The sequence below is a fragment of the Taeniopygia guttata genome, chromosome 2, assembly GCF_048771995.1.
Source record: "Taeniopygia guttata chromosome 2, bTaeGut7.mat, whole genome shotgun sequence".
NCBI classification, from domain to species: domain Eukaryota; kingdom Metazoa; phylum Chordata; class Aves; order Passeriformes; family Estrildidae; genus Taeniopygia; species Taeniopygia guttata.
The window spans coordinates 16340219-16365585 of NC_133026.1; the positions used below are offsets into that span (position 1 = coordinate 16340219).

Genomic DNA, 25367 nt, shown 5'->3' on the forward strand with positions numbered 1-25367 from the left:
ATTAGGAATACATTTGTGTGTGCAGGTTGTTGGGAATGACCAGAGAACGAGTGGGGACCTGTAGGGAAATGGGGTCTTGTGGGGAGAAAGAATAGTGCTTGCTCAATTAGTAAGTTTCAAAATAAACTCTCTCTATTCATTTTTTTTTTCTGAACATACCAAATGCGTTTGGCCTGCATTACAAGTATATTGTTTGCCAGGCTTTATTTTTAAGTGAAAAGTTACTCAAGAGCAGATGCAGAAGCTCAGAAACGTAAACTTCTGGTTTTCTGTGCTTTATACCATAACCTAAAAATGGATGCAATAACTTTTTAAAATTTATAATAAATTTGCTACTGGATTAAGTTCTTCTTGACAAATTTCAAGCTGCACTGAAAAATATGGTCATTAATGTGAAGGCTGAGGGAGGCACACTGAAACTGTATAAATTCACCAGCTGTGCTCTGGAATGACTAAAAACTAGTATACTTGTCCTTAAAATTCTTAAGTGACATTCCTGGAACTCCTCTTGAGATTGCATTTAAGTCAGTTCCTAAATATCTTCCTTAACATTTTCACTTTTTTTGAGAAATCAAAAAAAAGTAGCTCTTAGGATATTGTTTGATTATTTTTGCACTTTGAAAGCAGACAAGCAGCATATAGAAATAAAAAAAATCATATATATACACATTATATACATATTTTATATATATATATATACATTACTTTTTTTGCTGTATCATTGCTATATGTGTGAACATTCAGGAAATACAGTTACAAATGGGCTTTTTTCAGTTACAAGATTACAGTCCCATTAATGATATTTTGATGTTATACATGCAGGAATTAAACTCTTCATGAAGAAACATATACTTTCAAGGTATTGTCCCTTTATGAAACTTACCTTCAAATAGATGAAATTATCCGCATGATTGTTAGACATGGAGAGATAAATAAGGATGATATATTTTTAAAATATTTTTCTTTGTAATTTGAATACCTGGGTTGGCAGTTCTTAGTGCAGTATGGTACCAGACTGGTATCTGTGTTTTCAAAAATAGCTGTAATACATTTTGGTTAAGCAAATAACAGGGTACGGCTGATTTTACCATTCTTAACCTCCTGAAAGTGACAAGTGTATTTTTAAGTGAGATATGACCACTTACAGGGAGTTCCACACTGCAATTTTTTGTAGTGCAAAACAGCTAATTTTTAACACAAAGGAGCTGTTGCAGGATTGTCAAGTCCCTACTAGACATTTTAATTTATGAAGACATTTTAAGCAGCATTTCAAAAAGCACAGAGTGAAAACTGATTGATGTTTTATTTTTGAGAAATGTTTGGCAAGGTTGTTATGCCTGTAAGGACAGGAAGTCACTGGAGTTTAAACTAACTCTCTATTGTGCTTCCCTGGAAAAGTAGGGAAGATCATGAGTGAGCAAGTGAGCGAACAAGCTTGTAGCACATCATGAGTGAGAAGGCTTACTCGTCCTGTCTGGTTCTGATTAGGCTGGACCCTGATTTCAGGTACATCAGTGTGTCTGGAGCTGCTTTGTGTGCCCGGGGTCAGTGTGGCCACGTGTGTCTCAACAGCCTGCACCAAATTAACGGTGTACGAGTGCAGTGTCCAATAACAAAAACAAGAAATTGCAGTTTAAAGTTTATACGGAAAACGGGTTGTGGAGGTTCCCATTTCAGTCATTAACATGCTTATAAACACGGGACCATATGCTACTCCGGCTTCATGCAACTGGGAAATCCCACATAAAGATCAAGGACAGGCTGTATAACTGACTGTCGGCGGAGCAGCCGCGTTTTCTACCTCCACACAATTTTTGTGGGAAGTATTTCGGTGCTGGGGCAGGAGCAGCAACCCCGAGTCGGAGCCTCACAGGTGCAGTGCCCACGCTGCCATTCCCCAGCCCCAGGCCCGGGGAGCCGCTGCCGGAGGTGGCACGGGCAGACAGCGCGGGCAGCCGGGGAGAGAGCAGCCGCCACGGGTATGGCACGGGCTTCTGTAAGCCTTTCTGTCCTAAGCTTATATTCTTATGTATGTAACAGGACATACACAAGTGTGTTCACTTAAAGCAGAAAATTTCAGTTCAGATCAATCCTGGTGCAGTTATGATATGTAAGTATAGATAATTGGTCAAATATGCATCTGAAACTGATGACTGAAAGGCTTGGTTCGGTATTTTTGTTTAGTTAAAAAGCCGTGTTGGAGAACTGGTTTTCACTAACTGCTTGGCATGCAGTCACTCACAGCGGGTTCTCTGTGTGACAGGAATAAGTGAAAGCAGACTTGTCTACCCGTATTTGTTGTACAAATGCATGCAGAAATAACAGTCTTGACGGCAACAAGCACTCCAGAAACCTACAAGGAAAAGATCTAATGTTTGTAGTGAAGCTGAATATAAATCTAAAGAGGCAACATCAGTCTTTGGTTTATGGATCACTAAAATGCTGACTTTTCTGTAATCAAGCTGCAGTACTCCCTGAGTACCCTATTTGTCAGTCACCTGCAGAAACAAAATGTTCTGCATCGTTGTAGCACAAGGAAATTAAGAATTCCCAGCTTTCTGGGATATTGTTATCTAGTGAAGGAAAGAAAAAATTAAAACAAAAGAAAAAGAGATGAAATGGTAGGACAGGGAGTCCTTTTTCTGTAGGCAGATTTTTCATTTATTTCATTTTACGTGTTACTTAGCACAGCAGAAAAGCCAGAACAAATAAAAACAGACTTGCAGGCCTGGAAAAGAGGATGGTTTTAAACAAGCGCTTGAACCACTGGCCGATTTTTTAAGATGTTTGATCTCTATTTTTAGACATTCATACTCAGGAGTACGCTCTGTTTCTGATGTTTTCATTACTACTGAGTTTTCTTTCTTCTCACCTTGCTTCCTTTCTTTCCTTTGGATCTTGCAAAGTTGGTGATTTATAAAGCACTGTCCTGGGTCATTTATTGCAGCACACTGAGCACCTTTGATGTGACCCTTGGCACTCTGCAGGATCAGGCCCAGATTCCTACAGAGCACTTAAATCTGTAGCCGTGCACAGAAGTACTGTAGAGAGACACAAACTGCAGAACAGTGCTGTGATTTTGTGTGGTCCTTGCCAACTTTTCCTCCCAATTTAACATTTTTAGAAATTAATGTGTAATTTAAAAATAAGCCATAAAATTTGAAAACATAATATGAACACAATGAAACCTGTTTTCAGAAACAACTCAAGGGACCTACAAAAACTGCTCACAGCAGTGACTTTTGCAAGTTGGATCTAAATAGTGCTGGAGACCTTGGGGATACTTTGAAATAAATGGTAACCTGGGAGAGCTGAAGGAGGTCTTTTTTGCAGATCCTAATGTCATCCAGAAGTGAAATGTAAAAGGTGAATGTCAAGTACAGAATTAAATGCACACAGAGCATAACTGCAATTTGAAGGTTACACAGTTAAGATCGTATTTCTGCAGGAATTTTATTATTACATGACCTGAGTCATCAACTAAAATAGCATGGAATTGAGAATTGAGATTGTGTTTAATTTACTGTTCTGTTGTGTTTTTTCTAAAGACAGAACAAAAGGAAATGGCTTTACTGCACAGGAAGCATCAGGTTTAATATACCAGATGTGATAGCCCAAATCTGAGAACTTTAAAGATCCCACCCGTTCCCTGCTAGTTTGGTTCACTTACTGCATTTCTTTCAGTTCAAACACCAAAAATCAAATAAGCTGGTTTTTTAGTTCTCTTTAGTTTCTTGATTTCTCAGTACCTGAGCTGCAATGGGAATGTGTCAGGATTTTCTCCACATGACTCCAAAAAATGGTGCTTCATCAAAACTGAATCTTTTTTGTGGGAAGGTAGCAGTTCCAACCTCTCTCAAGTAGGAGAATGGAGGAAGAGAGCTCTGGGTGGGCTGGGAACAGCAACAGCTGGGGGCAGAGCGCTGTCCAAAAATCCTGGACACTCAGGAACTGCCAGCTAGCAAGGAAGAGCTTTGCCTGGAGCCAGCCCTGCTGAGAGGAGAAGCAACACTCCGGGCAGTGCAGTTTTCCTGTGCCACTTCTCTCCACTCCATTCTTTTATTGGAAAAGAGTATTTGTTTTCTCTGAGGTGTTGGATGCAAAAACTGCGCATTCTTAGTTTATCTCTTTGTTTTCCGATGCAAAAAGTTATAAATGTTTAAGGCTTTTTTTTCCTGTTGAAACCCAAAATATTAAAGATTCCAGAGATCCACCTCTGTGCAGATAAGATGAGCTTAAATAGCAGCATGTTTGTGCCTGTTCTATAATTCAGGTATAATTGCTGTGGAGACCCCACAGAGCAGAGGCGGACTGTGGGCACGTCTTCTGGTTTTGCTTCTGTTGATGTCATGGCAAATTTTCCACATGCTTCAGTAAAAACTGTCTAGAGCCAGTTGTTGGCTGCAGAGGATTTTCTTCAAATCAGCTTGCCTCAGAGCAGCATGTGTCAGGACTCCTGACAGCTTTATCATTGTAGGGAATGGGATGTGCCTGCATGGATGATTTCAAATGGAAAAGATTACAACATTTGACTGAAAAAGCAGAGAAGACACCAAAAAATTCAGGGCACCAGCCATGTTTCCATGACCACAGGTTGTTGCTGCCTGCGCCGGTACAGCAAGCTTCCCTTTGTTTCTCCAAGACCATTAACATTTTCCCAATAAAATATTCACAGCACTGGCCAAAAAGCGTCAGATCCCTGTGCTTGCCCAAGACCCCTCTCAGACAGAGCAGGAAAAAATGTGTGGTACTGTCACCAGTCTCTGACAACTGTATGTTTTAATACTCCTCTTTAGAGTTAGTCAATGCTCCAGGCCTCAGCAAGGGCTGTTCTCTGGCTAGCCTAAGACTTTACTCATTTAGTAAAGGTGTTTTCAAAGAGAAAAAAGTATTTATCCCCATTTTCCCATTGTTCCAAATGTCTTCAGAATTATGCTTGGTTTTAAAACCTGGGGCCAGCCAAAATGTGAATGTTTCAGGAAATTATGTACATGGAAAAGCACATAGTCATAAATCAGACTATTTTCCAGTTTTAGCTCTAGACTGCATGGTTAGTAATGAATATAATAGGGAAATTAGTTAGAAAATTAGCAGTTAATTTAAGGATATTTAAAGAGTGTGTGAAACTACAGCTTGGGAAAACTCATTTAGTGAAATGGATGTGATTCCTTCTCCCCTTCTACTGCCTGAGCAGGATTTTCCCCAGTAGCCAAATTTGTGTGCAGATCTCCTGCAGCAGAAACACCAGGCTCACATACTGCCTTGCCATGGCTTCTGCCCTGATTCAGGGGTCCCTCAGCCTTGCAAACATCAGCCAGCTGCAGCCATTGCTGCAAGAAGAAACACTGCTCAGAAAGGAGGGCAGAGTGGGGCCCGAGGGAGATAAGGAGACGAGGTAAATGAGGCACGTACCAGCTCAAGCAGAGCAGCAGACAGCTCTGGGTGCTGCAGCCCTGGTGCAAGAACCAGGGACACAGCAGGACAGCAGTGGTTTGCATCCCATGGGATGTCTCCATAGCCTGGCTGCCTCATGCTGCCTTGGTGTGCGTGCAGAGGGGCCCTGGCACTGCTGCTGTCCACCAGAATGCTTCTGGAGGCACAAAGGAGGGTGTATCTGCCCAGTCCCTTAAACAGGAGATCCAGCAACAAAATGTATCAGCTGTTTGTGCCAAAGGGGAGATGTAGGCCAACGAACTTGAAAAATATGGCATGATTTTATACATGGAATAATGAAAAAGAAGAATAAAACACTAAGACAGAGATGTGTGCTGTCACTTCATCAGAAGTGCCTTACAAATCACACACTACTTTATATCAGTGATGGGGAAGCACTTTTGAGCAGACAAAGCCATGGCTGGAGGCAGCTCACTGGGCTGTGAGCAAGACTTGTGCTGGCTCCAACACTGAAATGTGCCTGTTCTGCTCCTCAGGGCTTTTGTGGCACTGCAGCTGACTCTGCTCCTGCACCAAGACATCTGCTCATGGCACCTGCATGAAGAAAGAGAAATGACAGGGACAAACCTCTTCTTTATTGCCCAGTGGATCACTTTTACATATAAAATCTATACTCTTCATCACAAGTTACCCCTGCCTTCGGTGTTTCTTACTATCATACTAATCTGTGTGCGGTGCAAGGAGTGTGACCAGGAGGGGACAGGGTGCAGACAAGGCAGGCACAGGCGAGACAGGGTAGCAGCAGAAGGGGAAAAAAGGGCTGGACTTTTCACATTCTGGCATGGGCAATAAACTTAAAGGAATGGCAAGCCCATAAAAGTTTCACTTCTTTCTGGAAAAACATCTGAATTGAAACTTCACACCTGGCATGAGTTTTCTGCACGTCCCAGCCTCCTTCCGCCTCTGCTGGGAGAAATAATGCGACTTTAGGTAAATCCTGGTAGATTCTGCTTGTAGTGTAGATTGTCCCTCGTGCAGTGTTACCTTGCTGCTGTTCATGTTGCTGTAGTTAAGGTTGTACCTGAGTTTCCATTAGAGCCCTTTTAATCTGCAAATTTATGACCCAGCTGTAAAAATTCAATCCAGACTGAAACTTGGCATGAACAGTGTTCACTCTCCCATCTGTGGAAGGGATTTAAGCAGGTACATCTCAGTAATAACCATCTGAGTTAGGCTTGTAAATTTGGAGCATGATGACTGGTGAAAAATCTGGGAGCTTCTCAGTAGTCCTGGAGTCTGAAATACTTTATGCCTGTGGTGGAACTAGTGAAAAACAGCTTGTTTGTATTCAGTCATATAGATGTAAATAAAGAAAATGGTTTGGGTCTCTGACTGTTTGCTTACATGCACAAACACATGCATTTTCTTTACCATGGCAAGATTTTGATATGAGTGGCAAACACTTTAAAGCAAGACAGTGTTTGATGATTCTCAAGTAGGTTAAGAAACTGTATTCATGCTGGTGCAAATGGTAGAATTTATCTATTGATTGTAATATGAAATATTAGGAAAATAAGAAGACAGGATTGTTCTGGGTGAGATTTTTTTTTTTAATTCTCCTTAAAATACTGTAAAAACGGATACAGTTTGAACTGCAAAATTATTTCATTCACCATTGCATACTCCCATTTTAATTTTCTTTTCTAAAAAGCTACACACTGAACATGCTTGATGATATAAACTTCAGATAGTGATCTTATCTGATCCAGCAAATCCTATTTCCCTTTGCAAGTTTGTGGGTTTTTAAAGTAATTCTGTAATTTGAAAAAAAAAAAAAAAAGGAAAAAAACCAACCCTTCTATATGTGTTTAACTGAAATTTTTTAGGTCATTTGTCCATAATGTGAATACCAGAAACATAATGATGAAAGCAGTTTAGTGAGACCAGATTTCTGATATTCCATGTGTACTCACAGAGAAGCTTTTGAGAGGGTTTTGACACAATTTGAGAAGTGCACTGAAGGGCTATCTGCGTGGAATAATGCTGGCTGTGGATGAGTTTGTACATGCAATTCAGAAAATATCAGGAACCTGTGGGTGTTGTTTGCGAATGAGAGTTTTGTCGACGCTTTTAAAAACACGTGTTCTGTAGAACCGTGTCTAATGTTTTTCTGTAGAGTTAAATTTCTAATTATCCAGAAAACCAAAGTTGGATTCAGTGATATAAAATCCACTTCCCTACAGACTTAAAGGGTATGAGATAAAGAGGCAGATGTGGAAATTACCAGTGATTACTAAAGACCTGTGGAGGTCTTTTATGCTTTATGGCATTAAATTGGCATCAAATCACCAGTTTAGATCTGCTAAAGGAGAAATATGTCCTAACAGTAAAAGCATGCAAAAGACTTGTATAAGTGGGTTGTATGTGAGCTAAAAAAAAAGAAGACCAGGAGTTTTTTAAAATAGAGAGAGGTAAATTACATTGTAGAAAATCTGGAAAAGTAAAAAACATTCAAACAGAAAGCGATCAGATAAACATTTGAAGATAGAATAGCTGAAAAGAAACACAAAAATAGGTAAAGCAAAATTGCAATGAGGCATGAAATTTGTTTTCCTGAATTTTTCACAGTGGCCTTGAAACCTGATGTCAGCGGCTCCATCTCTGTTCTTTCACTGATGGCCAGAAATTGAGGTTATGATGACCAGATCGTTTGGTATGGCACTGGCATGTCAAGTTGAAAGGAATTGCCAAGATTCTCAGTTATGACACTAAAATATACCAGTATTTCTAGAGCCAATTTTCAGTCCCTCCCTCATGCCTCCACATTGATTTAGGCAACAGATGCACAAAAAGCAAAGCAACATTCAAAATAGTCCCCTGGCTGAGGCTGGGGGAAGGCTGGCTAGTGGGCTGTAGCCAAAATTCCTTAAATGTTACAATGTTTTACATTTCTAAATGTAAAAACTTTCTTTCCAATGTGAGGTACCAGCCAAATGTCTTAGTTACGGTATCTCGGAGTGAAAACTGGCATGTGGCCTTGTGGTCATTTGTGGGTATTGACAGATTTACACCCTCGAAGATCAAGTTAAACGTTGTCGGTTTCTCCATCTCCCCTTACTTTGTCAGGGTGTTTTTTTCTCTCTGTTACAAATAGTAATTTGTCAACTTAAATCCAGTTTGCTGGAAAAATGAAGGCTCTTCACGACCTGGCTCTTCAGGAGCAAATTGCCTCAAATTCTTTCTGCTAGCCAAGGTATTTTGTAATGCATTGCAAAACAGCGGCAGGACTGCGCTCCTTGCACTGGATGTACTTTGTGGGCCAGACACTGCGGGCAGTTTTAATGAGGTCTCGGTGTGCTGGGGAATTCATCTCAGCCCTAGACTTCAGGGAGACTTTTATCCCAGGTCCCTGTTTGTGTAATTGCTCTTTCTACCCCAAGGAGCAGGATCTGGCTTGGTCCCATTGTGGGCTGCACCATGCAGAGTCTGGACTGGTGGCTGCTCAGGGTTCTGGATCTGGTGTGCAAATCCAATGGTCTGCTCCTGACTATTTATGGCAGCTTTGCACTGTGGTGGTGGGTTGTCCTTTATACAGACACACTAAAATCATTGTCCTGCTTTTCTCCCTTTCATGCTTTTTAGCTGGCACAGGTGTTGATTTTTGCATCAAATTCATTTCCCTGGGATCATCTTCAAATAGGAGCTTCCTCCCTAAGACAACAGCCCTCGTTCCTTTATCAGGGAAAGCTCTGGGTGTCTGCAGCACTGTTTGTGCCAGCAGAGTCAGAGAGAGCCACGTGCAGCCTGTGAAACTTGTGTCAGCTGGGGGAGCAGGGGTGCTGGGTGAAGCCTGGAGCCCCTCTCTATCTGCGATGTCATAATTACAATCATTCTGGCCCTCCTGTTTGTTGAATGTCAGTAGTGCTGGGTGTTTAGTGACACTTTCTGAAGGGAAGAGAAACCAAAAAAGCTGTCCTGCTCTGGCCAGCACTTGAGGTTGTAGTAGTGTTGGTAAGATATACAATGTTTCATATTCATACATACACACAGATGCACATTTATTTCCTTAGTGCTCTATTACAATGTTTTCTTGCTGGTTTGCTGTGCTTGCACCTTCAGCTCAGAGCTGGGCAGAAGTTTATTATGGCAGTGAATTTTGCAAAGACAGAGGAAAATAGTCTCCCAACTGTATTGTCTACAAAAAATTAAATATCTTCCTTCCAAATCCTTGCTGAGTTGCTTCAGATTGCCCCTGCAAAGCTGAAAATCCTTTTCACAAAAGTCAGCACAGAAGACAAAGCTAACCTTCAGGTATTGATCCCAGTAATCTTTTGTTTCATGCAAAGGCTTATTTGTGCTGTCTAAACCGAGGTGAAGAAATACTTGTTTAAACATTTAAATGAAAAAAATGGTAGGTGTCTTTATAAGCCTGTTTTCCTTTTAGTATTTTGTCCCAGCCTTTCTGCTGCCGTTTTCACTCCTTGTCTAATGAAACTGTTAGTGATAATTTCTCCTTGCTACATGTGCACATAAGCACTAATTTATATTTATTACATTTGCTGTGAATTTATATAGGGAAAATGTCCTTAATATTTCTCATTCTTCTATACCTCATTCAAATCACAGATTCACACATCTGATTCTCTTCCCTCTTATTTCAGAAGGGGTTGGCAATTATATCTATACCCAACTCAAAGGGCCTTTATCTTCACCTGATAATTGAGGGACAGGCACTAAGATATGTTTTAAAACCAGCCCTTTGGAAGTGCAAAAATCAAATTTGCCAAAATCTGGTCTGGGTTTTGAGTGTTTTGGCCCCAAAGCGTGCTACATGATTTGACACACAATGTTCATGTGTTTGCAAAGCTCTCCAAACTTCATTTTGTGAACTGCTGCTGCTTTCAGTGGGATCTATGCTCACAGATCAAGGACTGTGAGCCTTGGAGAATGTAGGTGTTCATATTTGGGTACTCCTTATCCTTCATTCCTTGCACAAAGCAGGAAAAATAAAGACTGTATTCAGTGCTGTGGTACTACTGCATTTGCTGAGCTTTGGGAAGCTCTGATATCTGTCCGTGGACTTTATGGGTGCTCAGAAACACCCCTTCCCTATCCAGAGCAGTGGCAGCACTCAGCCTGATGTGAGCCTGATGTGAGCCCACCTTTCCTGCCTCATGGCTGTGTCATCTTTCCATCATGTCTGGACAGCCTCTAGACAGTGGCTCCACACTGCCCACAGGACCAAAAGTCCTTTGACAGAAGGTGTAGGAGACGGGTCTTCTGAGGTAAACTCCCCATGAGCCACTGGCTCCTGCCCACCGTCGCTCATGGGGAGCCCGTGTCCCACCACCCACCACCTCCAGCCCACAGCCCAGCTGGGAGCAGCAGGTCTCAGAAAAAAGCCAGGTCTGGGTGAGCTGGCCAAAGGGTGAGAGATGAGTGTTGGGGCAGGGTGTCTGAAGGAGGTAGTAGGGAGAGATGCGTTTGTCCTGCCCCTCAGAGTGTGAGGGACATGCCTGCAGTGGGATATCCACTAACAGGGCTCACCTTCGTCCTTGGTGAGCTCTGCTTCATCCAAGGGTATTCCTCCCTTGGCCCCAGCACATCTTACAGCTGGAATAGGGGTATAGGTAAATCAGATGCCCTGAGTTCATGAATACAGGGTAACTGTTTGGAGAGGAGAGGAGGGAGAAAATCAACAAAGGCTTTTGATATATTGTATGTCGTCTGTACGTGACACTTCAAGACTTCAAATGCTTAAGCTAAAAACCTAAATATAATTTAGTTAGTAAAAATATACCTTAGTTATAATAAAATGATAATAGTGGAACTTGGCAACAGAGCAGCTAATAAATACTACACTTTTGAAATGTGCCTGGGATCCAAGTACATACTCTTTTACTGTGTAGTTAAAGCATGTGGCAGGACATGCTAGACTAAGATTTTCTTTTTGTCTTTCCAGTGGAAAACTAAAGTTCTTTGTTTAAGTGAAGCCCATTGGGAATTTTTCTTAAGTAAAACAAGGAGCTAAAGAATTCCATTCCCTTTTGCCAACTTTTTTTCCTCCTTCAAGCCAAATTATCGATTAATGGGGCATTAAATAGCAAATACTGCCTAGTTAGAATCATACCCTTTTTTTACTTAGGCTATTTCAATACTTTCTTATTGGTGCTTCAAACACAGCTGAATTAAAAGATGAGACATTTTATTGGAAAATACTACCCTTTCTAAACCTTTTTGACCTTATAAAAAGAAAGGTCAGTAATCTGAAAGTCATTACATTTGCATACTTACCCTATTTTTGAATTTTTAAATGAAAAAAAAAAATCTGTACTCCTTTAAAGTCTTCTTCCTGAGATTCATTCTTTGCCTTCCTCATTAGCTGTCTCCATTTCGGTACCCTATCGTTTTGCCAGCAGAGCAGCCATGTGAATGCTTGACCATATTTTTGTCTGGCTCTAGTGAAACCGTGATCTGACAATAGAATATTTTCCCCGGGTTTTCCTTCTTTCCCTGGGGAACCATACTTCAAGGGCAACCTGCTTGTCCAGCATATGAACATGTGGAAAATCCACTGCTATGCACTAATGATTTTCAGATGGGCAATTGTTGCTGAAAATCATCCCAAGAGCAGCAGCTTCTCCACTGTAGCACCTAACCACTGTAGGATCACATTGCCTGTAGCTGCTCTGGAATAAACCCTTTGTATTTATGTACAGGGTGGTGACATATGCTGCATCACACATACATGGTGACAAAATTTAGGGGAGGAAAAGGAGGTACAAGTTACAGTTGTGGTTATTTTTTGGCCATTGTAACATGCATCAAAATCTGACACTTATTTTAGATTGAAAGTATAAATGTAGGAAAAAGCTGAGCTCTGCCAAAGATTCCCAACAGCAAGGCAGAAGCACCCTAAATATTGTCCACAAATTAATAGCTTTGAAACTTGTGTTTTAAATATTTACAAGGAGACTTGTCACACTCTGGGAGAGAGAAAAATGAGTTTTAAATTTTAAATAACTTTTATTACTGTTCTTAGAATATGCATTATTTTTAAACAACTTTCACTTTTAATCTGTAATTAAAGCCAAAGTTTTCTTTTAATTTTAAAAGCTTGCCCTTGGACTAAAACAACATGGAACATTTTTAAACATTGATCCAAGCTGCTGTAGATACATTTTATTTAAACCACAGAGCCTGCAGTTGGATTCCTTGCTTTGCCAGATCGGCTATGAACTGTAAGTGTGGCAGTAATGATTGTGGAGTCCTGGATGCTTCACTGAGGAGGGTTGTTTTTCTGGAGTTGTTCCTCCCTTTGGGCCCTATTCATGAATGACTTAATCTCTGTCTATGATCAAATGTCATGCAAGTTACTGCGCACAGAAAAATCAAGGAATGCTTCTCTTTCCTGCGTTCCTTACATGGAATTGCTGTGCCTGCCCAGCAAGCAGTTCGAGAGTGGTAAGGGTGGGAAGCAAGCAGCAACAAAAACACACAGAGAAAACCACCAGAAGCAATATAAAAAAAGTGAGACAAAGAAAACAGAGAAAATTTTGTAAGCTCTGGTGTGCAAGTTGGATTGAGCCATGCACAAGACAGCTCCAGCTTGTCCAGGCAGCACCAGCTGGAGGGGAAACTGGGCTTTCAACTGGGGAGTGTTATAAGGGCAATTTATTCACCATGAAAAACAAAAGTGTTCCCCAGTAATTTGTCTGCAGGGTTGGCCATAAAGATGATTTCTACCGCATGTTTCTGTTAGCTTGTTTTGTCTTGAAAAGCAAACACTACTGTTTCAATGGGCAGATCTCAAGAATTTCAGGGAGCAAACACTTCTTAGTCTTTTTATCCTCTTGACCTAATTGCTTGTGTGGTAATTCTGTCCTTTGACAGGATGTTACACCACTTTATTTGAAGCCAAGAGCAAGACTTTCATTACTAATGATATCGATTACACAATGCATGCCATGCAAGGAATTTTTTCTTGTGATGTTTTGGTATTTTGTTAGAGATACAGCAGAATACTGGGGTGAAGTGGTGCTTAGCTGTCTCCATATTTATACAGGTCTCCTCCTTACTTTTTAAATTTCAACAGTTTTTACTTTTGTTAGGTTCTGTTCTCCGTTAAGAGTGAAGAAAGGACTTATATTATCAGAGTTGTTTTTCTCATCACCAACACCCTGCAGCCACTGCATGAAATTTTGTCTGTGTCTCCATGCCCTAGTGTGAGGACAGATTGCTATAGCAGGACTCCCACGCCAAACAGTCACTGGTGGCAAATGGGAAATAACTTGATTCAGGTGCTGAACTTCTCCAGCTGCTGATGGGAGTTACACTTGTTTGTCCAGGACAGTGACTGGAATAGTCGTTTAGCTCTTTTTGAGATATTTTCCATCCCTTTAGTACTGACAATGGACTTAAAAGATGTAACTTTCTTTTCAGGTAGGTCACGGCTGGAGTATCATTTTAGCTCTAGGAGGGAAAAGATAGAAGAAAGGATAGGGAATGAAGGGAAAAAGAAAAACTCAGAGCCAGGAAATAAATACAGATAGGAAAATAAAGAGCAGAAAGTTTTGGAAGATTATAAAGAGAAGATAGTGTTGGGAGAGGATGCAGAAAGGGGAATGCAAGATTGAGGACAATAACAAAAAGGAAAAGGAAAGAAAAGGGATCAAAGGGATGAAGGCAAGAAGATAAAATACTGAAGAAGCAGCTATGGAAATAATGGTAGGAATCTAGAGTGTAATATGGAAGAGTTCTAGAATAAATTAGAGAAGGGTTGGAGATACCTGCATTTTTGATAGTCAAAAATTAGAAGTTTGATATTTCCCTTTTCAACGTGTTTGAGAAATGAGGGTAGACAAGCATTCAAGATACTGCCACCATTCTTAGAAGGAACCTTTGGGTCCAATTGTGGTGTATTGGCATTTTTTTCCATGTTACACAGGCTAAGAGCAAATACACTTCCAGGAAAGGGTATGACCTTACTTAGGATACAAAGCAAATTAATCCAAACTGTTGCTCCACAGCTTCGGGCAAAAACACAGCTTAGTCTGGGTCTGGGAAATACTCCAGTGTTGGTGGCAGTGGTGGTAGTGATGGAGGTGTCTGTTTGTGTGAGATGTGTGGTTATTAATTTCCCAGTCTCTTGATGCATCTGCAATCCCTGACTAAGCTGGACACAAAAGTATAGAATACTTCTCATACTTTGGCTTGATCTTACCCAATCCAGACTTTGGCGCATTCTACCAAGACCTGTTTTGAAAACTGTAAGTAGTTTTCAGGCTACTGTGAGACAATTTGGCCAAGTGTGGAGGCTTCCTTGGCCCAGTGTTCCTGAAAGTTTTAACTTCTTTTAGGTCTGCTCCTTTCTGTAAATTTTTCAAATCAGACATTCTCTTTGAAATTTTTTCAAGTCATCATCTGTAAGTTAAAGTGAGAAATCTTCTTAACCTAATGCATGGTTGGCTGAGGGCAGTATCTTTGTGCTCCTCCAGGACAAGCATCTGTCAGTACAGTAGAAAGGACATCACCTGGGATAGACTGGTTTTTTGATCCTGTATGTCAAAATATGCATTCCTATACAGTTCATGGTATATATGAACCTAAAATATGTCATGCCAGATCTGATAATTACACGTATAATTTTCAAGTTCAGCAAAAGGTTTTGTTTCTTTTCCCCCATCATTTTTTAAAGAAACCAAATATATCTGAATTAAAAACATGATTGGTGATGGTGAGTGGGTGGTTCTGTTTACCCTGCCACATTATATAGTACCACTTTTACTCCTTGTTTGGATAGCAGTCACAAGACCCAGATATCAAGCTGTGAAAGTATTTTTCTTGCAGCAGTCTTTCTTTTTTTGGCAGGCAGTGGCTTTGGAGATGCCTCGCATTTTGTCATGTGATTGGACTGCTGATGAGGTTTCTGTGTTGCCTCATTTTCCTGGATTCCATCTGAATTAACTCTTCTTTGGGTCACAGTCATTAGCACACTTCTGAATGAGTGGGGCTTTGCATCATAGTGTAATGAACACTAATACTTAATCTCTGTAAGGAAACACCCTGTAAAGAAGGAATTTGCTGCATTTGTTCCACGTGACAAAAATCTGTTTTCTGTACCTCCAGCTGTCCACATTGAAAAAACATTCCTTCTTCACAGTAATATTCCTTCATGAAACAAGGGAAAATGAGGGGAAATGACTTGTATGTAATTGTTCCATCTAAAAACATTCAGCTTAGTATTGTAAACACATAAACTAGTTCTTTGTAAACAAGCCTCTTAATTTTCTTTAAACTGAGTATTTAGATGTTATGTTAGAAAAGCTGGGTATATCAAACACATATGGTTCCTATTGCATCAGGGGCTTTCTTAATTTTGGTGTTCTAATTGAAGAGACATTTTTGAAAGCATGCTAACTTTACAGAAACTAATCTGACTCTGTTTGGTCTAGGCTTTATTCTTCCACCTATCACCACACTCTGGAACCATTTTCCACTTTAAATGTGCAGCAGTAACAGTATACCTCATGGATTTTGAATTGCCCTCAATACTTCTAGTGTGTGATATGGAAATATGGTTTGGGGTAGTTGAGGTTGGAGAACAGATAGGGCATTACTTGAAGGGGAGAGAGTTAGGAAGAGACATCAGGGCAGGAATGAGAATAGGGACTATAATTTATTAATCAGATTTTTGCCTTATTCATGGATAATTTATAACACAAAATACCCTAGACCAGGTAGTATCTTTAACTAGACAAAATGTCTATCCGCATCAGAGAAATACTGCAGGTCTCCTTTAAAATATAAGATATTCAATAGATGTCACAAAACAACTATTTCCCTCAGATAACACAAAATTTAACTTTGGCATCCAATATGTATTAATTTTCCCTCCTACAAATAATAGGCAGAGAACTATGAAGTTTGCATTTGAAGTGGGAGTATTTGAAATAGAAAACACATTTCCATCTCAGGCAGTGCTGTTATGGTTTCTGCTCATGTGGGCTTCCAGTGCAGGTGCACGTTCTGCAGAGAGCTGAGCAAGGCCCCTGTGCTTGCAGGTGCTGATGGGGTGGGATGTGTTGCAGAGCTGAGTTAGAGCCCCCTCTCCAGCTCTGAGCTGCACCAGGTTTGCCACTGACTTGGGTCTGAATTCTGGGTAAATCCACTTTTCCCAAGAATGCAGAATGTTTAACAATAAATTGCCTTTTTTCCCCTTTTTTTTTTTCTTTTTTCTTTTTTTTTTTTTTTTAATTTTACAACAACATGTACAATATAAAGTCTGCAAAGGTCATAGAGGTAAATTTATTTATTAAATGGAAATACTTGAGTCCAGAAACCATTATGAATCATTTTGGTGTTTTAAGTTCAGGATGCAGGGTAAATTATTCCAAAAATAATGGTAGCCAAATGTCATTCCCTCCAAGCATTTGTGTAATATCTATTTATCTGTGGGCAGATGACTGCTATGTATAATCAGAGGCAGACTTTTGTCAAATTGAGACTAAGTAAACACAGCTGAACACAAGCAAGTTGGACTACAATTTTTTGAGTTCTGCCAGCACTGTTATGACCTTGAAAATGAATGTTTTTTCAGAGCAATCTGCTTTCAATATGGGAGAATTTTTAGTGTTTCAAATTAACAAGTGTTGACTGAAAATTTGTTCTGTTTAATTTTAATATTTTTGTCCAAATAAATGAAAAGTGTATATTTGTCCAAAGGAGGGCATCCTTTCTTCTGGCTGGAAAGTAGGGATGTTTTGTACAGAAGTGTTTCTTGTGTGTATCTATGAGAACAGGAACAACAGTTAGAGCTTTAAACTCATCTGAAACTTCATCATATAATCAGAGAAAATTTTCTATAGTTTGCTTGAAACATAAATGCCTTTTTTTTATGCTCTGTGCAAGTAAATGTAGAATTCAGGCAGTAGATTTTATGCCATTACATATTTAGATACTGTTTTAATCATCCTTGAAAACACAGGACTCCTATTTATAAATTTCCCCATTTTTCTAAAGCTTATTATCCTTTTAAACTTTTTGTAAAGACTTTGGTTTTCTCTGGTACCCAAAAACACAAGTCTGATTTTATTGCCGAAAAGTACCATTTAAATCTTTGTTTTAACATGTGGATTTTCTGCCTTTACAGTACCAGTCATTAGAACAGAGAACATCTTGCTCCCTTGGTTTTAAAGGTCACAGCATTTGGAGCTCAGAGAGGCTTTGGAGAGAATTCAAATAGGAGTCCTGATCAAAAATTTGTCTTTCAGTAATTACATCAAGTGAGTGTCATCCATTGCCAATATCTGTGTTTCAAGGCGCTTCTTTCAAAGGGATTTTTTTTTTCCATTTTAAGTGCTATATGGAAACGAGCTTACATACCAAACTTGGGAGTAGGACATGTGCACAGTGTTGTGGCCAGGGGAAGTTTTCACAATGTCTTTGTGCTTCATATTCACAAGTCACACTTCCCAATCTGCCTCTTTGGCAGGCAGCAATTATCAATTTCTACCCAGTTCTTACAGAACAAGGGTTTAATGCCAGCAGCTGAACATGCACAGCACCTCGTATTTGATGGGTTGCTGCAGTGTGACTTTGGCTTTGCAAGTCAAGTGCCATCCCAACAGTTAGTCTTGGATGTTTTTTGAAAGAACTCTTCTTGCTTCAGTTTTCTCTTCCCTTATCATGGCAGAGAAAGAAAAATGAGGATCCAGTTGGAAATGGATGAAGTAAAAAAAGACAGATGTGATACTAAAGAAGACAACACAATTGAGAAGCAATTTTGATTGAGAATTGCAATCACTGGATATGGTAGAATATTCCTGGATTTTGTTCTCTCTACCGAAATGCAGATTCCACAAATAAAGCAGAGGGTGTTTCTCCCAGGTCTATTTGAGCAATGTGGGATCTTAATGTTAACCAAAGTAATATGGAAAAGTCCTTGATGCCAGGTTTTTAGATACTTTTTTGTTCCTTCTGGGCAGCTGCTCCTTGGGGTCTAAGTGTATGGATACTCACAGTGTCGGTGTCCTGATTTGTATTCTGGAATCTTTGCTTCTCCATAAAGGCTACTGAGTCTTATAAAAATAAAAATAAGCCCCCAAAATGGGCCTCTGGGTGTTTGAAGGGTGCAAGGCAAGTACCAATTGCAAAGCTTAGGACCATTCAGGCAGAAGTCTCCTTTTGTTACGACAGCCTGAGGCAGTGTTGGAGGTGTGAGAGGAAGGGTGAGTGTTGCTGCAAATGGGGCTGGGGGTGGTCAGCAGCCTTCAGGTTGCTTTGAGCAGCTCTCAGGATGCTCCTACCTGAGGCAGTAGTTGCCTAGGAAGTGCTACCCAGAGAGAGTTTTTTAAAAGATTTGCTGAGCCTGGAGTCACAGTTTTTGGTTGATGGTGTCAGCCAGCACTAGCCAAGACCTGCCTATGATCTGGGTGAGCCACAACCAGTGCTGCTCAGAGGGGCTGGTTTTGCCAGAACCTTTCCAGTCTGTTAGTCTGAAGTGACATGTTGGTGCCACCCAGCTAGGCTGGATTTTGTGCATCCTGATGAATCTGTACTATCAAATACAGCATTTGCTGGTGGTTCAAGGTCTGTTTGCCCTTTGTTGGAGAAGGGCAGTGGGCAGGAATTCAGGCACTGTCCACACATGGGATTTGCTCTGTCTGCTTTGTATGCCCTTTGCAGAGCTCCATAAACTTCACAGACTGTGATGTATAGGCATTTGTTCTATGGGAAGGCTTTGGCTCACAGGCAAAAATAAAAAGTTCTTGCAAAATTAAAGAAAAAGCTTTTCTTGTTATAAAAGTGGAAACAGAAGTACTACTAATAATAGCAGCAAGTAAATTAAAAAACATGAAACAGTTCACAGAGCTTAAAGAGTTTGTGTTGTAGCTGCCTGGCTTGCGTGTCTGCTGAGAGTCCTCCTCTTATCCTCTGTTCAAAAGCTCAAAGCCTAGAGTTGTTGGAGGGATCAAAGGATCTCACTTTCTTTCACCATAGTTTTTTCCTATAAAATATAAATGTTCTTTATGTCTGGAGCCATGGCTGCATGTCTCGTTGATTTTCTTTATAGAAGTGGAGATTCAGGATCTTAATTCCTAAAAGGCAGGTGAGAATGCAAGGCTATCTGTACAAATACATCATTGTTGTAGATGCTGCTTACCCTTAGGAAAACATCTAAGTAGATCAGGGAAGACACATAAAAAATTCCGTAAGTGTGAATTACTGTAAGATAAAGTTAATTTAATTGCTCCTTGAACAAAAAGTTCACAGTGAATTCCAACTGCATCTGTATAAGGAATTGTGTTCTATGAATGCTGGTATTTTCTAATTTTTTATTCACATATCTATAGCCCAGTTTCCCATTGCAAACCTTGTTGGGTGAAGAGTTTTTGGGGTTTTTTTTGGGGTTATTTTTATTTATGGTAACATGAGGAAAGACCAATTATTTATAATGCTAATAAAGCTTCTGAGCTGGTTTTGATTTATAGAGCTTCCCAATTAATCAAAATTTCTATTTTTTGAAGTATATCTGTTGATTTAACCATAAATACCATATAGCTTTACTATAAATATGTATGTGCGTTGTAAGTCTGTTGTGGCAAATTATTGCAGGAGAAAATTCCCTGGCAAAGTCTTCTGGCTTCCAGGAAAGCGTGTACGATCTAATGTAAAACAAATACATAGTAAATATGACATTATCACCTTCTGCAACTGTCTTACATAGTTTTGAAGTACCTTATGTCTGTGCCAACCTGATTTTTTAAATAGTATTCACCCAATTTTGAGGGAAAATGTTGCAAGGGCTACTTGAGATAACATTGTCTTTCATCTTGGAAACCGACAGCCAGCAATTCAGTTAGGCTTTAGAGGGAGGCTATTTGCTTTAACTGCTTTTAGATCACATTCACTGGTCAATGTGTTGGTGCCTTTTCTGGAGAAATATGTTCAATACCTGTGGATAGTGTCTTTTTCCTGTGGTGATAATACACTGTGCATCAATAACTCATAATGGTATTACAAAATTTTATTAATAAATTTATTACAAAATAATTTTATAATATGAAGGGAATGGATTACTTTTTATCACTCATTATTTAAAAGATATGTATTATTACTGTCACAATTATTATTAATACTATTTTAGTCCAGTGTCTATTTAGGTACAGCTTCCAGTGGCTAGTGTAGCTTTTTCAGATGAAAACTGCAATGATCTCAGAAAATTGTCTTCTTCACTCACTGAAACAGCCCGAGCATATTGCCCGTAGTTCAAAAACTCTCTGTTTGAAAGCAAATCTGTTTGCTTTGAAACACTGTGGCTTAGGGTCCTGCAGAGCTCAGCAATTGCGTCTTTGCGAGCTGCTCTTCCCGAGACGAATGGCAAAGGCTTCGGATGAGCCTGGTCCTTACCCGAGCAGCGTGTCCTGCATCCGGAGGAGCCGAGCGGAACAGAGCTGCTCCCTGCAGCACCACGGAGCGAGCTCCACAGAGCCTCTGAGAGCCTTGCAGCTGTGCTTGTGCCATGCCAAGGAGAGCAGGCAGCATCTCCAGGTCGGGATGAGGTGTAAGCCGTGTCTCTCAGCAGCAGCCTTTGCTGGAATGCAGGTCCATCATCGCGGCGCAGCGTTGCTGTCACGGTGCTCTCTGCCACGTGGATGCTCCGTGCCCTGCTACGTGCTGCTCATTTACTCAGCCTGCCTTAGCGGCTGAGGCCCGGGGTGCAGCGAAATCTGAACCCAGTCCCTCTCTTGTTATCAGCTGATGATGCTTCCCTGCTGGTTTCTTGAAAATCACTGTCTCCAAAAGCAGCAGTGTTTGTTGAATAACAAACCCCTTCACATTCAAGCTCTTCAGGTTTGGGAACAGAGCCAACATTCTTGAAGAATGATTTAGTGGCCAATAAACATCTGCAAGGTCTGTAAGACTGTCAGAAGCAGTAACATTGCAAGTAAAGATCATATCAGTAGCAATTCCCTTGTCCTGACAAGGCATTCGAAGCAAATATTTGTTCAGTCATCCTCACTCTCATTCCTGTTATCACAGACGGTTTCATACATTTTGCCAGAGAAGCAATTTCATCTTCTTCCACAAAGCTGTTCACATCCAAGGCTCTGCAATGTTAAGTACTGGCCTACTACTGTTTCAGGACCTCCCACATGTGCTCCTTCAGTGTGCAGGAACCTCATCTGTCTTAGGCAAAGGCTCAGCTGTGAAGGGCGCTTATAACTTTCAATTAGTGAGCATCTGCAGTGTTAAATTTAGCTGGTCCTTGAGAATTTAAGCCCAGTGTGGCTGATTTATTCCACTGCACCAATCTCCGTGATAGCTCAGATAGGCTTTGAGCTCTTCTTAGTATGATTCTTCTGCAGAGTTACTGGAATTGCACTGCATTAGGACTCAAACAATTTTAAACACAAGATGATGTTTAGAGTATAGAAGGAGGTGTTTCTTCTTCTTCAAACCTCTTGGCAAATAGGCACATCTTCCTGAATGACTCTGGGCATGATGTTCTGCTCCAAGAACCTTCTGCCTTTTAGTGCACTGCCTCTCACTCACTCAGTGAACAGGAAAACTGAAAACACAGCCCTTCTTGATAGGCCTCCCAATTTACTAGAATCTCTGAGGGCCTGTTTAAAAGGTGCCTGGGAACATTTAGGTTTGGTAAGAAATCCTGTGATGGAAATCATAACAGTGCAAGTTGTGGTGAGCAGGAACATGAAGACTGCAATAGCTTCACAAGGGAAAGCAGAGGAAACAAAACTGAAGAGCTGACTCAAAAATAATGCTGTCAAACACTAAAATCACTTTTGTGCAACTGGAGATGAGAATAATCCACAGGCAGCTCCTTCTCCTGCAGCTCATTCAGCACTTCCTTTCTGCTGATTATTCTGTATATGGTCAGGGAGGTGTGTGACTTCAGCTTTCTGTGTATATATGTCACTGTTGTTCCTCAGGATGCTGAATAAAGGGGTTCCCATCACATATCGAGCTAGATGAAGAAATAAAGACTTTTCTGACATATATGACCTGGCCTAGTTTGAAAGATGCCTCAAAACCTATCTTACATCCCCACTGGCTGCTCACTGCTGGTTCTGTACCACCAAAGCCATAGCATGAATGCAGCTGAGCCCCTCTGAGGTCAGGATGATTTTATGATGTGCCACTTGATACATTCTATCTGGCCCTTTTCTAAGTTTAATAAAGGTTTTTTCATAAGACATCTGTTGGATTTCACAAATGGATAAGTAAGGCATCAAACAATTACACTTTAAAGTAATTTTAGCAGCGTAAGACCTTGAGGATGCTCGTGATTTCATGGATTTTTATGCATGCAAAGCAACACTCTTGTTAACCTCATTTGCACCTGTGAGTGTTCAGCCATGTGGAAGTTGGAAGCCCAGGCTCTTAAGTCAGAATCTAGAGTCCAGGGAATGTACTGTAGCACCTGTGAAAAGGTCAGTTAGAATGACTTACTGAGCCCCACACAAACCTGTAGCACAAGCAGAGAGACTGTCAGTCACTAACGTGATGTGTTAAGTCCACCTGTCTTCTCTCTTCTTGTGTTCTCTTACTGCAACTGCCTTGGAGCTGCTGTGTCATGGCACTGAGGTTGTGTAGGGAAAGGTGTCACTGGGTGCTGCAGGTTCAGCCCTGGCACAATTCCATCACGTGCCTTCAGGAAGTGGTAACCATAGAAAATACCATGTGTGATTGTACTGCTGTATCTCATAGTATACTTAGTGTGAAGGCAGAATGCTTAGCCATTTCTATTTTTATGCAAACATAATGTAGAAGCAGATACAGGTAGGTATATATTTGAAAATATCTGTATCTCCTTGGAGATATAAACAATCTTAAATTTCACATGTAATCCTTGGATTTTCAGGATCTGTTGTGCAACAGTTGTCTGGGTTACCATAAGGCTCTTTTGTAGCTTACAGTCATTTTTATAGCTGTTTGATTGCTGGAGCCCTGCTGATACACTTTTCTTACAAGCTCCTTGAATTTATATGTTTATGATCTCACAGCACAGTAAGATTGGGACACTACTTAGGTGTCTGGGGTTTAGTATTTGCACATGTGTCAGCAGTAGTTTATGTGAATATTAGGCAAAGGTTCTTCACCCAGATGGTGGCTGGGCACTAGAACAAGCTCTCCAGGGAAGCAGTCACAGCACCAAGCCTACTGAATTTCCAGAAGCATTTTGGACAATACTCTCAGGCTCATAGTGTAATTCTTGGGGTCCTGTGTAGGGCCAGGAGCTGGACTTCAATGATCCTTGTGGGTCTGGCTCAGGATATTCTATGATTCTGTAGTAAGTATTGTGCACATTTCAGTACCCCATGCAGTGGGTGGAACAAGCTGTGTTTAAAGAGACCATATTTGTCAGTTCTTTATCTTACAGGTAAGTAAAAGAAACTGAATTTTGTCTCTCAGATAGACTTACCCATGCTTTACTCCATGCTTCTGGCTAAACACACCATGGAAATCAGTTCTGACATTCACTAAGAAGTTCCTCCACTTGCCTGAAAATACAGCACCTTGTAATTTAAGTTGTCTCTGCACAGCATATGCCTGGCCCCCAGGAGCAAGAGAGGAGTTGGCTCCTGCGAGCGGGGCTGCAGGAATGGGTGGCACGTTTCTCTAAATTCTGCAAGAAGCTTCTGAAAATATCCTGTGTGCATGCATTCATATCATAACATTACACCACATATATAGGGTCTGCTCCCAAACCCACAGCCAACTAGCATAACAAAATCAGATTTTACTGCTGTCGTGTCAGCCTAGGGTTGAAATATGGCTTTGAAACCCTCCCTTTCACCCTGCTTTTTTAATGAAAAACAATCGTGCTCGAGTGTAATAGTGCTTACCCTGGCTGCATTTGACTTTAGCTTTTTATTTTTAAAACCTTATTTTAGTTTTAAGAGCTCCCAATTAAAATCTTTAGATCCAGAGTGAAAGACTGAACGTGCCTGCCTGCACAACAGCAACTTTCCTGGGTGGGAGCAGGATATTTTTTTATTAGAAATAAATAAAGTTGACATAGTGGTATGTTTTCTCTCTTTATATTCATTACTTTTATTTTTCCTGGTGAATCTTCATTTGACATTTTGTCATTTTCTTTTTTTGTAACATCTCCCATAGTGTTTCCTCTATTTATTTTTTCTCTTCTTCTTCTCCTTTTTACTCTTTTCTTTATTTCACCCTCCCCTTTACCTGCTGCCTAATGTGGTTTTCAATGTTAACCCCTAATGCTTTGCAACAGAAGGGCAAACCACTTCATCTGATGAGTCAGCACAGCACGTGTTGTAAATCCCTTCCCAAATAACACACACACACACACACAGAGAAGAATCTTAGGTCAGATGTTCCTTTATGCATTGTGAAATGCATGTGGGAGACTATCACCAAGGAATCTGACAACATTGCACGACTCAATGAGGAACATGGCAACTCAGTGAGAAAAAAATTTATTTCGGTCAGCTTTGCAGCAAACTTGTAAAGAAAATAAAACCCTATAACCATCAGTTTGTTAACAGCTCACCTCAACACTCACAGCCCCAGCTCCCATTATAGGCTCTGCTAAGGTCTGGCTGAGAAAACAAGGCTCACACAGTGCCCTGAATCTCACCAAGGAGAGCACATTGTTACTGGTCAGTGGAAATTTAGAGTCAGCTGTGACAGCCCGAACAATTAAGTGATTTACACCAGTTTATTATCTATTTTGCTAACTCATAAATTCTTACATTCATGTGGATAGTTCAAGATTCTAAGACCATTTGCACCAAGCCTACTATTATGTGGGGCTTTCAGTGCACTTATTAATGCAAATATTAATATAGACTTGCAAACTCAGTTCTCTTTTATGATTTATAAAATACACTTATCTCAGTCTCTGTGGGCATGTACACTCATTTTATAAAAATCACATGTATTAAAACGTAATTAGATGCCTACTCCCACTGCAGCAG

General features: G+C 40.5%; 1 protein-coding gene across 4 annotated transcripts in view; it reads left to right on the forward strand.

Annotated features, from left to right (window-relative positions):
• Positions 1 to 25367, forward strand: part of MKX (mohawk homeobox) — a 49035-nt gene that overhangs the window by 13992 nt on the left and 9676 nt on the right. The window contains exon 6 of one of the 4 annotated variants that reach the window (XM_030264454.4): positions 5931 to 19182. The exons of the other annotated variants lie outside the window; for them this stretch is intronic. Coding sequence (XP_030120314.1) covers positions 5931 to 5953 — 23 coding nt within the window. The 3' untranslated portion in view covers positions 5954 to 19182. Of the gene's footprint in view, positions 1 to 5930; positions 19183 to 25367 lie in introns of those variants that run through there. 4 annotated transcript variants of the gene reach the window in all.